Raw genomic sequence first — 14487 nt, forward strand, 5'->3', positions numbered from 1 at the left:
CCAATTTAAGTCTGTGGGGGGGTCTACTTCTGAGAGGAGTAAGAGGCCTGCTAGTTTTGCTCAGGAACAAATTTCTAAAATCTACAATGTAGTACATAGGGATGAGGCTGATGATGCTATTGCCGATTTTTTTATGGCAAATGGAATTTCATTTAATGCTACCCATTCTCCACATTACAAAGAAATGGTGCGAAAAATCATAGTTGCTGGGCCAGGATATGCACCTCCAAATTACAACAAAATGAGGACATCATTGTTAGATAAAGGGGTGACAAGAATGCAGGGGCTTATGGCCCCCCTTAAACAATCTTGGATTTATTTAGGATGTTCAATAGTTATGGATGGTTGGACAGACATTCAACAAAGGCCATTGTTGAATATTTTTGTTACATCTCCCACTGGGAAACTAAAGGATTGAAGTATTGAAAGAAGCAATTGATGAGCTTGGTCCTTCAAATGTAGTACATGTAATCACAGATGCAGCGCCTGTTTGCAAAGCAACGGGTTTGATGGTTCAAAGTCGATATAGGCATATCTTTTGGACTCCTTGTTGTGTACATGCCTTGAATAATGTCCTCAAAGACATTGGAAAAATATCTTGGATTGCAAAACTAATTTTAGATGCAAGAGATGCACAAATGTACATTTGCAACCACCATGCCTCTTTAGCAATCTATAAGATGTACTCAAGGAAGAGGTTTTTGAAACCTACAGAAACAAGATATGCTACATACTTCATTCTTCTTCAACGTATGGTTGAGGTGCATGCATCCTTACAAGCCACCGTTGTTTCCCAAGAGTGGAATGCATGGTCTGAATCTAAATCAATGCAGGCAAAGAAGATAAGAGAGCAGCTTCTCAATGATGATTGGTGGTCTGATTGTAAATATGTTGTTTCTTTCACAACTCCAATTGTGGAATTGATTAGGTATGCAGATTCTGATTCCCCCACCCTTGGAGAAGTTTATGAATGTATTGATAGCATGGTAGGCAAGATAAGGCACATCATTCGGGATAGAAACCCCTCTTTGGAGTTCTTCAATGAAATTCATAAGATAATAGGGAAGAGATGGATCAAACTCAATACCTCTCTTCACATGGCTGCTTATGCCCTTAATCCAAAGTGGTATATGGAGAGACCAAACAGAGTTCTACCCATTGATGATGAAGAAGTGAAACAAGGCTTTCTTGATGCCATATGCAAAATCTATACACCTAATGAAGCAACTATAATGCAGGAACAATTTATTGATTTTGCTACCTTAAACCCTTCCAAATTCTCTCAAGATGCAAGGGTGGACATCAAAATTTATGCACAAAGGAATCCCATTGGATGGTGGAGAATGTATGGGGGAAAAGCCCAAGATCTTCGAAATCTTGCCTCATGCTTGCTATCTCAGGTTTCTAGTTCATCAGCAGCTGAAAGGAATTGGTCTACTTATAGTTTCATTCACTTTGTTAAGAGGAATAGGCTTACCTCTAAGAGAGCAGAGAAATTGGTTTATATGCATAGTAGTCTTCGACTTTGCTCAAGGAAGCTACCTGAATATTTAGATGGCCCTGCAGCAAGATGGGATGTTGATGCTGAGGAGGCTTCTCAGATTGATGATGATGAGGATAATCCTTCACCAGATGCAGGTTTAGTTGGCATACCTTTGGGTAGCATTGCAGGCGATCTTGATATTGATGATGGTGATGATGAAGTTGGAGTGCCTAGCGAGGCTCAAGGTTATATGGATAATCTTGATGTTGAAGATTTCACTTTATGATCATGTTCAACTTTAGTCTTTAATGTTCTGTTTTGGCCATTGAGCATTTTTGGACCATGTATTACTTTGCCACTTTGGGCATTTGTCATTTTTGTTTTACTATGTACTACATTGGGCATGCTAGCAATATGAATATTAATATGATGAGTTCTTTGATTTTCACTATGTTTCTTAAATTCAAAAGTGTCTCTTGAATCATTTGCATTTTCAAATTTTCATTTTTGAATTTGATATTCATATAATGAATTAAAATTTTAAATTGATTTTAATATTTGAAATATTGTGATATATATATATATATATATATATATCTATATATATATATATATATATATATATATATATATATATATATATATATATATATTTTAAATATTGTGATTATTGTGATTATTATATATATATATATATATATAGATATAGATATATATATATATAGTAATTATTTTTTTATTATATAATAATACCGTTCCCAATTAGCCGTTTCCTGGAAATTTTGGGGAAACCTCTACCCGTTCCAGGCACCTGTACCCAAGTTCCCAACATTCCCAAGTTCCAGAAACTCATGCAACATAGACAATAAGCTATCTGGAACGATACCACCAACTTTTGGAATGCTTAAAGGTTTACGGATGCTTGTTCTATATAATAATTCCCTTGAAGGACTTCTTCCTAGAGACCTGATTAATTTGAAAAACCTGACTAATATAAATCTCTCGAACAACAAATTGAATGGAAGCATTATTCCTCTTTGTGGTTCAGGTTTTCTTAGAACATTGGACTGGACAAATAATAGTTTTTCAGGGGAAATCCCATCCCAATTGGGTGATTCCAGAGGTTTACACCGTCTCCAACTAGGTAGGAATGGCTTGAATGACAACATTCCTAAATAGTTTGGCCAGATGTTGGAGCTCAATCTGTTGGACTTATCTTGGAATAAGCTCACTGGTGTGTCACCTGCAGAGCTTTCCAAGTGCACACAACTGGACCATCTGGATCAAAATAATAATCATCTCTTTGGACCCATTCCTCCTTGGATTGGTGATTTTCGTTGGCTTGGAGAGCTGAAACTCTTCTTCAATGAATTTAATGGAACAATTCCATCCCAGCTTGGGAAATGTACTAGTTTCATCAAACTTGCTCTTGAAAATAATAAGCTTTTGGGTAGTTTACCAGGCCAGCTGGGGAACCTTGTTGCTTTGAATGTTATCTATTTGCAAAATAACAACCTTTCTGGATGAATCCTTTCTTCTATAAAAAATTGTGAAAAGATTTATGACTTGAGGCTCGTAGACAATTCTTTGATAGGGTCAATCCCAACGGATATTAGAGATATTAGTAATTTACAAGTCATGCTAGACTTGAGTGGTAATCTTTTGTCTGGAAGTATTCCTCCTTCGCTAGGGGATTTAATGATGCTCGAGGTTCTCAATCTTTCCAATAACCAACTTAGCGGTCAAGTTCCTGATGAGATTGGGGATCTTAGAAGTTTGGATGAGTTGAAATTATCCAATAATTTTCTCCGAGGACAACTCCCATTGAGTGCTTCCAAATGGCCTGGGATCTCTTTTGTGGGAAATCACGGACCCTGCGGAAAGCCATTGGATCCCTACTCACAGGCTTCTCTAGAATCTTCAATATCTAGAAGGAATCAACAGACAAAGGGAGCAGTTGCTGGAATCTCAGTTGCAATTGTATTAAGTTGAGTCCTTTTGGTTATCATTATGTTCTTGGTTTTATTGAAATTTTATGCTATTTGGGCCAAATCAGTTTCTTCCTCTAGCTCAGTTTACCATGGTCATGACTTTGAATTGAACCATGAAGAATGTAGATGGACATTTGAAGACATAGTTGAAGAAACACACAAAACACAGGATGCTTATAACACAGGGTCATCTGAGAGTCATAATTTTCCCAAGAGAATATGCATATGCTAAAAGAACCACAAGGAAGAAAGAAGTTTGCAGAATGGGAATTATGTTGATGGAATATATCCTAAAAGCAATAGGCATTTTCATGATGGGATTCATGACTTTTTCTGAATTGTAGTCAGTTTTCTTTGAGAATGATAACTACAAGGGTTGTTTCCTTTGATGAGGTAAGATCATTCATTTAGGCTAATTGTGAGCACTGAACTGTTTTAGATATCATTCTGTGTTGAGCTGAGTTGATTGTGGTATTATAAGTTGATTACCTATTATATTTGTCAATTGTATATGTTTATCACCTCAAAACAAAGTTTCTTGGAGCGGAATAAATTATTCTACTTATAGTGGTCCTCACTTAACTTGTTCAGTTTCCTCCAACAATTTCAAGTGGGATAAACTTAATAGTTTTCAAGCACCTCTAGAACCAGTCGTACAAGTAAACACCAAACTACTCAAACTTTAAATTGAGTACAACACCTCCCAAGTTCCATACCCCTCACCTGCAGGCTTGTTGGAATTGGTAAACGAAACCAAGTTGGTTACTATCTGAACATTGTATTCATGCTCCTCCTCTTTGTGAATAATATCTATAATGTAACTGCATGGGGTGGTGCCAAGAAATCTCAATTTTAATTTTATTAAAAAAATGTTGATTTTGAGGGGATTCTTTTCAAGCCAAGATGAAGGACATAAGTATATTGGCAACTTCCATGGTGAAATTTGAAAACCAAGAAAGTTATAAGTTGTATATATCATTTGATTGTATATGTCATTCGAGCATGAAACAATTAACAAGCTTGGATTGGAGTAAAAATCTAACAAAACAAATGGCAAGAAAACATTTTAGATGTGTCAATGTTGCATTTTTATTTGATGGTTGGATTAGTCTTTCCAAACCTAGTCAAATTTACATGTGTGAAATAATGAAGTAGTTGATGCATTTTTCATATTAGTGCATGCTCATGCTCATGTTAATGTTGTACTTAGGGTAAGGAGATTAACGATTCAAGTATGAATTGATAAAAATATGTTTATTTATGGATGCAAATAACATGATAATCTTTTCCTTTCAAAGTTTCACACTTAAGTAGCCAATTCTTTTTTCTCAAACAAAACCATTGCCCTTGAATCACTCACTTTCATATTCTTGAATATTTTCCTAGTTTGTTAGTTGGAAGGACAGAGATCTACTAAAGGGTATAGACCACAGATTACTCTTTTAAAAAGAGTCATTGTGGCTTTGGGAATTTCAGGTAAGTCTTTTGAAGATTTTCACTAATAAATTCCCACTAATCTAGAATTAAATTACAATTAATTTTTATAATTATTTTTAAACTAATTTTGAAACCATCATAAAGATCAATGTCCAACTATCATAACCTATTTTTAAACTAATTCTGAAACCATCATAAAAATCAATGTCCAACTATCATAACCTCTGCTATTTTTTCCATTAACAGTTTTAACCTAGCCATGGAAGTATTTAATAGATTGAAATTTTCTTGTCATGATGAATACATTTCAATTATGATGCTAATGATCTTTTCCGCCAAGTCCTCCAAACATTGAAGCATTGGACTTGTTCCATGGGCACTTTGTTTGAAGCTTTTTTCAAGCAATCAAATCTAAATTCCTTTTAAAGAACATGTAGGTTGTAATATGGGAATAAAGGTTCTTCTTTTAGGTTTGTTTTGTTTTATGGTAATATTAATTTATATTATATGTTGTAATAGTTTTGAAAGCTTTTGGTGGTATTATTTTAAATAAGATAATATGGTTGTGTACTTTATTGTCAAAAGAAAATGGGAAAATGAATAGATAGATAGCAAGAATTTTTGTAAATTGGGTTGGAAAATTTAAATTTCATAAATCAAGTTTAGATTAGGAAAATAACTTTTGATTATTCAATGTTATTAGAAATATAAATGTAGAATTACAAGTATAAATTTTAACTCTAGATTTATAATGCATTGAGAGGGATCACATCTTTCAATTTGTAAGCCTTTATTAAAGTATAAAACTTAAAGAGATAATTGCACCTAAGAGATTTGATTCTAGATACATCAGAGTTAAGATGGATTCGCACACACACACACACACATATGTGAACTTGACTCAATCATAGAGTCAAAGTTGTTGGGTCTACAATATGTGGTTTTTAGATACATGATTTTTGTGACATATGGTATATTGCCCATAGTATTGCATGTAATGAAGCCTATAAATCGGTTTCAAATCCTCCGTTGTAAGATGTCTTTTGGCCAAGAGTGATAGATCTATTACGATATGATTTTCTGATTTATGATTTCCAAGATCGTGTGTCATGATTTATATGTTGTGGATATATATTTTATTAAAATTGATTTATTATATTTATCTTTCTCGGTATCGATTCATAACATGTGGTATTAGAGCCATGGTTGTGAGCCTTTGCGTGAGTGTATTACAAAGATGGTCAAATTGTCTAATTTCAGTGCTTAAGAAAGATGGAGTGCTCTATGACATGATTGTCACAGTAAAAGTTTTGAAAGCATGAGAGAGTGAGTCTCTTGTAAGATGTTTCGAGTATGCAAAGAGCAATTGTGAGAGTCAAAATTGGAGATTGAGGTTGAGATGCACTTTTATATAACCAATGATTTTGGTAGAAGCATGAGAGATTGAGTCTCTTGTAAGATGTTGCAAGTATGCAAAGAGCAATTGTGAGAGTCAAAATTGGAGACTGAGGTTGAGATGCACTTTTATCTAACCAATGATTTTCGTAACATGAGGAGAGCATCCAGTGTGAGAAGGTGAGAAGGGAAGAAGAACTTTTTAAAAATAATTGTGAAATTTTTTTCATAGAGTCAAAATTGTTAGGTCTATGGTAAGTGGTTTTTAGGGAAATGGTATTAATGACCAATGTTATGTTTTCCATAATATTGCATCTAATGAAACTTATAAATAGGCTTCATATCCTCTGTTGTAATATGTCTTTTGGCCAAGAGTAATAGATCTATTACAATATGTAAATGAGACATACTATTGTAAGACTTGAAGCATACCTATAGTAAATTGACACTAAGTTTCGGAGATTGGATCTGAAAGAGTTTTCCCAAGTCAGGTTTAAAGGGTGTTTGTTAGGCAAACTTAACTCATTCTTAGAGTCAAAGTGGTTATGTTTAAAGTACATGGTTTTTGAGCTGGTTATGTTGACCCATGGTATGTTTCCCATAATATTACATGTAATGAAGTCTATAAATTATATAAATTAAAATCATTCAATTCATAATGAATAAATAAGTAAAAATATATTTAAAAATGAAATCCAATTAAATAATTGAGTTAAGTTTTTTATTTATTTGAGGAAATAACACTATATTCTCAATTTGATTGTGTTATTTTCATACTCACACTGCAAAGTTAATCAATTAATGGGTTGAAATTCCACTTTTCATTTTTTTTATTAAATAGTGATATATTTTTGCTTAAAAGACAGATAATATTGTGATGCTGAATTCAAACATGTCTTTAAAATTATCACAATTTAACAATCCTATGGGCCTCTCTTTGCATATTTTGAGGCAATGACTAGTTTTATATTTATGTCAGAGTAAATTGGATTTTTGTGAGATAAGTGAAAGGAATGATTTTTTTTAGGTCTAAATTTAATTTCAATGATACAATAAAATTTTTTGTAATTATTTCTAATGTAATTATTTAAAAAATAATTAACTTTATTTATTTATTTATATTAAAATATAACTTCATTCTTAATTCTTAATTCTTAATTTCTAATATTGTATAGGATTTAACAATATTCCTTAAATTGTTACTAGTCAATGTTTTATGGCTATCAATATATACTATGCTATATGCCCATTAGTCAGTATTTTATGGCTATCAATATATACGATGCTATATGCCCATTAATGCCCAGGCAATGTATGTCACACGTGTAACATATATTTCCCCACCTCCCTGCCCATTAATGCCCAGGCAATGTATGTCACACGTGTAACATATATTTCCCCACCTCCCTACCCATTAATGGCCCTATATTGGTTGTCGTGCTTTATACTATAGGACAATATTGACACGTTAACTCAGTATCATGAATCTCAAAACCTGTTATGACTATATTGGTTGTTGTGCTTTATACTATAAGACAATATTGACGCGTTAACTCAGTATCATGAATCTCAAAACCTGTTATGACTATAATTAGAATAGTATATATTATAATGAGACTAGCCTATGGTCTCAACAGGGAACATGACTGCAACAATAATAAAAATGTGCTTCCGATTTCCTTGCCTCACCTTCCAATGGAGAGTCATTAACAATCTTAAATCTTTTTTCTTTTCTTTTTTTCTGTTTTGGCTTATCATTTCATTTGGTAAAAGTGTTGAGGCTAAAAGATAGAAGTTATAGAGTTTTTTTCATGGCATAGTAAAGTTCTCACTTCATTTTGAATATCTAAATTTTACACAAAAAGAAAAGAAAGGAAGGAATACAAACTATATTTCCCTGAATTCCAATGTAAATCACAAGTTCAACCAAGTGAAAAATAAAATACTCACACAATAGAAAAGTCAATACTTGAAATTAGGATGTTTGTTTGTTTGTTGTCTTTTTAAAATAAATATAGTGAGAAAATCAAGTTTTTATTTTTTAAAGTAATATAGTGCGAAAATATATTATTATTTAATTGTTAGTTTGATTGTTATTTTTCAATGTAAAGATGACTATCATAGTCTTTTAAGAAAAACTCTTGAGATTATTTTGCTGATTATTAGTAATGGGACAAGCTTTTACTCTTGGAACTATTAACTTAAAAGACCATAACACCTAAAATTATTTTGTTAATGATTAGTAAAAAAAGCAAGCTTTAACTTCTCCAGAAATTTCTAGAACCATTAACCTATTTTATTTGTAAAACATACTCCAATTCAAATCAATAAATTTTATATTAACCTACATTTTATTAGAAACTCAACCATTCAAATTTACACGATGACAGAAAATCCCGCGTAACTTTTCCTGGCACTCAAATTAACAAGACATAGGCATAAATTATTTATCTCAAAATCCTTACACGATGACAGAAAATCCCTCGTAACTTTTCCTGACACTCAAATTAACAAGACACACACAAATTATTTGTTTCAATATAGAGATTAAATGTATATATACGGATATGAGGAGGAAGTTAGTCCATTCTGTCCATTCGTAATATCAGTGGAGCCGTCTTAATTCGGTTGTCTCTTCCCTAAATCGAAAGGGCACTAATGTCGTTCGGTTTCTGTAGTTTATACGTGAAGTACAAACGTGCGTTAGTCCATTCTGTCAATTCGTAATATCAGTGGAGCCGTCTTAATTCGGTTGTCTCTTCCCTAAATCGAAAGGGCACTAACGCCGTTCGGTTTCTGTAGTTTATAGGTGAAGTACAAACGTGCGTTAGTCCATTCTGTCAATTCGTAATATCAGTGAAGCCGTCTTAATTCGGTTGTCTCTTCCCTAAATCGAAAGGGCACTAACGCCGTTCGGTTTCTGTAGTTTATACGTGAAGTACAAACGTGCGTGATTGGATAAAAGTGCACTTTCCATGGACATTGGAATGCTGAACTTTGTGGGATGTGCAGTTGAATGGTTCTGTAAATGTAAACTCTTCCATGTCTGCGGGACACCCTACATCTGCGCGACATTATTTCTTAAATAATGTAATATTGTAAGTTCAATGTACCTTCATTGATCTTAAATCAGCTTTATTCATGAAGATGCTCAATCCCATTCATAGGAGCAGCTTCCAGAGTATTGGAAACAGTATAACTCTTCAACATCACACTAACATTAATTCTCAAAAACAAAACTACCGTGATCAGTTATCCACAGGCCAAAGACAACGATATTTATGGAGTATGTCGGTCTAATTTTGTGGAAATTTTTTTGGGTGTAGGAATTGTAGTAATCTAAAGAGGTAATTTGTACTAAATTAACTCAGGTTCACATCATTATCTTACGCTCACATCTGACACTTGTTCTTTTACCGGATTTCCAAGAAAATAGACAATCCTGTGACTAAAATATTAAAATCCATCGACACCTACTCACTTTTTTAATCACAGGTTAACAATGTTCTTGTTTTATTTATGAAGTTGTGGGAGCACGTTGGAGTTATTGTTTACAAACCCAAAGCCTTACTAATCACGAAGTGCTCCAGTAAGTGTGACTGCACTTAAATAAAAAAGAAACACGGAACACATCCCCTTGCAATCTGCACGCTGCACCTAAATAAAAGAGATATCACTGAACACATTCCTCTGCAACCTGCACGTTGCCCCTATAAATCAGTGACGCGTAGTTTAACTAGGGGAGGAGTTAGGTGGAGGAGTTGTCTGGAATGTTATGGAAATTCCAGTTATATTTGGAGAAAATCCGGTAAGACTTTTTGTAAATCTAAGTTATAGTCTTTCAACTTCAAAATTTTAGGTGTTTTAGGTGTTTTAGATTGTTTTGATGGTACTGAATCCATTTTCACCATAAAAACACGATTCAAACACTGCCCCTACAAGATTTTTTGAATTTACCTGGATTTTGACCACTTTTAACCGTTCGGGCAATTCCTCTGCCCAGTTAGACCATTCCAATAAGTGATACTTGCTTGAAAATTACCCATCAATGCATAACAGAATACTAGGGCAGGCTCTAGGCTCTTAGAGTCATTTTAGTAGAGTATTATCATTGTTAATATACTTTGAAGGTTTCAATCCAAATCCAATGGAGAATTATTGTAGAAGTCTATGCAAATACCATCCGGAAAGCTCAGCAGAAGATATTCAGGGTGACCGTCATGAATACACACCTCCTCAAGCAGACGATGTTCAATATTTTGACATAGATATTTCATCCCCCGTGTCCCCAATAACAGACACCTCTCCAATCCGAAATTTAGCCGCAAGCTCAGACGAGGATCATAGCGAAGATGAATTTGAATTCAACTTCTCTATTCGTAGCGCTATTTCTCCAAACCCAAATCACTGCCTTTCTCTTGCAGATAACTTCTTGTACCCAGGCCAGCCGCTTCCCCTTCAACTAATACCTACACCTCGTGAATATGATGTTGATATTAAGGATATCCATGCCTCTGTGCACTCTTCTAGTAACGTTCCTTTAGGAATCAAGTGCCATTTCCCCAACTTGCTGAAATCTGCTACCAAGTTGAAGATATCTTTGTTTGGATTGAGAAAGCGAGCTAAAATTGATATGGATTTCCAGTCAGCTTGTGCTAAGTGTGGTACTGATGTTGGTATGGACTCTCCTGTGCCCAAGCAGAATAGATTACTTACTCTGAATTTGAAGGTAGTGGAAGTACCACTGGTGTCTATTTTCACTAGAGATAATTCTAAGGTTGCCAAGAGAGATGGAAGCAATTGGTTTCTGAAGAAATCAGAAGATTCTGATCATGGAGAAGGACATTGTAAAAATATGGATAGGGATAAAAAGAGAACCAAGGAGATTGTTCAAAAGTATGTGAATAAGATCAAGCCTCTGTACGTTAAGATTTCACAGAGTTGTAATGAAAAAATTAGGTTTGGAGATCCGGAGAAACCCGGAGGAAGAAATGGAGTGAAAAATGGTAGATATCTGGGTTCAGAGAGAACTGAGAATCAGATGTCATTCTCATGTGGTTCGCCCTTATATTTCCCTGGTAACTTGAAGCTACTTTACAAGCATTTGGGTAAGGGGAAGCAACAACCTTCTGAAATGCAGCAGAAGCTTCCTAAGTACCGCAGTAGTCAGAGCGCATTGATGGAGGTGCAGAGTGCTATTCAAGGAGCCATAACCCACTGCAAGCAGTCCATTGACATCAATGGAAAGTAGTATGGTAACAGCCCTACTCTTGGCACACATCCCTTCCTCTTATTGATTTGCAATGCTGCTTGCTGAGGCTAATAGGGATTTCTCTTGTTGTTATGTCTGCTTATCTTGGGCTTCATTCTTGTTATTGTTTTGCAATGCTGCTTCCTGAGACTCATAGGGATTCGTCTTCTTGTTATGTACACTTATCTCAATGTGCATTCCCCTTATTTTTTCGTTGTTGACAGTGATCCCTGTAGATCCTGATAGGCATCACTGTAGACCACTGTTACTGTTTTTTACAGCGGCCCCTTCAAAGCCTTCTAGTGTTCCTTTCTCACTTTCCTTTCCTAAGCAAATTAATTTTGATTTAGAGCTGACGAAGTTCAAGTCCTAGGGCTTAAATGCTTGCCTGCAAGCTTAGTAGAGACCCAAGTTCTCACCTTCATTCCCTATCCTCATGGGCATTATTCATATTATTTCCATGGCAGTGCCTACCTACCTTCATATGCATTCTTCGTATTGTTTTTGCATCAGTCCCTCCTGATCCTGATAACCCTTCATCTTTTTTTTTTGTTAATGCCGTAGTGACTGCTGATACTTATAGGCATTCATCTTAAAACTGTAAGCATATATTTTACCTAATGTAAGCATTCATCTAATTATTTATTGTGTTCAGCAAGTTACTGAGATGACCTTCAGTCAGATACTTAATGATGCCCAGGGAGTGTGAGATTCCGATAATACTTTTTGTTAACTTTTTGTTGAGACATTGTTTATATGGATCCTAGTAATTGTGATGCATTTTTGCTATGTAGAGATGTTGTAGCTTCTGAGTCAAACCATCTCTTACTCTAAGTTATAACTCCAAGTTATAAGTTATGGCAGGGATATATCGGGACATATAAACTTGATAGACACTTTAATTATAGCTTTTTTGACAGTGCATTCTTCCTATTCTTCATAAGCAGCCTGTGCAGACCTCCCAAATCACAGTGATAATGTTGTTGGAATTTCCTGATAAATTCCATAACAGACAGACAAAAACTGCTCTGTTTTTGCACTCTGTTTTTGCACAGAAAAACAAAAAATCGCTTGCTGGAAACGGTGTTTCAGCAACACAGTTTTTTTTCTAGTCGCTGTAACTTGTGTTGCAGCAACGCTATTCGTGGTGTTGCAGCAACGTAAATTTTTGACGTCAAGTATTTTTTGAGTTACAGTGTAACAGCAATGGGGATTTTTGACGCAATAACTTTTGGTGTAACAGCAACAGGAAAATAACTTGTATTTATTAAAAATAAAACTAACTGTTACAAGGTTTGTCTTTCTCTCACAGCAAACAACCATAAAACAAAATTACATTCAAGGTATCTGCACTGCTGTGCATTTTTTCCCTTGCTGATCTCTGCTACGCTGTTGCGTCTACTCTGCTGTGCACTGCTATGTGTTTCACTGTTCTGAAATTATTCTTCTTCTTCACGCTGCTGCGTGCTCTCCTCTGCTCTGTGTGATTCTTCAACTGCTATTTATCACTGCACTGCTGTGCATAAAACAACTTCTTCTAACCTTACGCTGCTACGCCTCTCTCTTACTTTTCAATCCCTGCACTGCTGTGCAAGAGGGCTTCATTCATGTGAGCTCGTGCTGCTGCACATTCTTTCTTAAACACACATAAATTACATTTGAGCACTGCTGCGCTACATTGCAGAGTGATAAATCACTACTGCTGCTCATTACATTTATATGTTTAAAACATATCTGATTTAAACAATAAAATAATCAAAATATCTTCTAACACTTATATGTGAATTGAATGCAGCAAGGCGGTGATGCCTTTATCAAGAACAAGTCGGCTGTCTGCAGGGGAAATCAATTCTGTGAGTTTAATGCACATTTATGTGCAAAAATATCAAAGGCGACTTTGCTGCACTGAACAGCCTGGAGTATTTACTGCGGATCAGATTCTTGTCCAGCTGTTCATTGTTGCAGTTGGAATTAAATTCCAACACTCCCCCTTAATTTCAACTGCTGAGTTATCAGTCATACCCAGACACTTCATCAAAAATTCGAAATTTTTCTGATCCAATGGTTTGGTCAGAATATCAGCAACCTGCTCCTTCTCTGCTCTTATGACAGATTTAATTCCATATATCTCCCCTATAGGAAGATTCATATGATAGAGTTCTTCCAGGGTCTTCATCAAATCTTCAATCTCTTCCTCTGTCATATTGACAAGGGTTTTGGCAGTGAAGCCCATCTCAGCCATCTTGGCAAGAGTTACATATCGAACTCCATACTCTTTAAACAGATCTTCAAGGAACTTTAATTCCTTTCTCCCATTCATGGGTTCTGTCCATTTCCTATCTTGAACTCCATCTTCTAAATAAACAGGGTCATCAACATGACTAGATAAAGCAAACAAAGAATTTGTACCTTCATTTGTTGCTTCTTGTGGTGTGCTTGGAGAAGCACATTCATTTCTCCTCAAGGGTGCGACTTGCTGCCCTTGTGTTGGCGCCGCTATTTGGGGATGTACTTCAGCCATCTCCTCATCACCTTCATCACGAGACAAACAGATTTTATCATTCACTGTTTTCTCTAAGCTTTCATCACAAGCTTTCTCCTCAATGAATTGAGGTTTTGCTGTCTTCACTTTCTCCATGCCTTGATAGGCTATCTTGAGAGTTTCCCATGCTTCTCTGGATGTCTTAGCTGCTGCTATCCGTGGAAAAACACTTTCATTCACTGCTCGATACAAGAAGTAGACGGCCAAAGCATCTTTCTTCTTATAGTTCTTCAACAGCTCTTTCTCTGCCTGAGTTGAGCTATTAAACTCATCCTCATTTGCTGGTTCTTCAAAACCATCTTCAACAAATTCCCATAAATCTTCTGAGAAAATAAAAGCTCTCATAACTATTGCCCAATAGTCATAATTTTTCCCATTAAGTAGTGGG

The 14487-nt window shown here is 35.2% G+C and overlaps 2 protein-coding genes across 2 annotated transcripts; both read left to right on the top strand.

Moving 5' to 3' along the window:
- Positions 1-827: 827 nt before the first annotated feature.
- LOC149160320 (uncharacterized) lies at positions 828-1769 on the top strand. Its single transcript, XM_089434579.1, has one exon. The coding sequence runs from the start codon at positions 828-830 to the stop codon at positions 1767-1769; it is 942 nt and encodes a 313-aa protein (XP_089290705.1).
- An 8684-nt stretch (positions 1770-10453) lies between these two features.
- On the top strand, positions 10454-11557 carry LOC149160321 (uncharacterized). The gene has a single exon (XM_089434580.1). The coding sequence runs from the start codon at positions 10454-10456 to the stop codon at positions 11555-11557; it is 1104 nt and encodes a 367-aa protein (XP_089290706.1).
- The last annotated feature ends 2930 nt before the right edge of the window (positions 11558-14487 follow it).

Source organism: Pinus tabuliformis, chromosome 5_2 (genome assembly GCF_031772625.1).
Source record: "Pinus tabuliformis cultivar Carrire ecotype Pingquan chromosome 5_2, CPIR1, whole genome shotgun sequence".
Lineage (NCBI taxonomy): Eukaryota > Viridiplantae > Streptophyta > Pinopsida > Pinales > Pinaceae > Pinus > Pinus tabuliformis.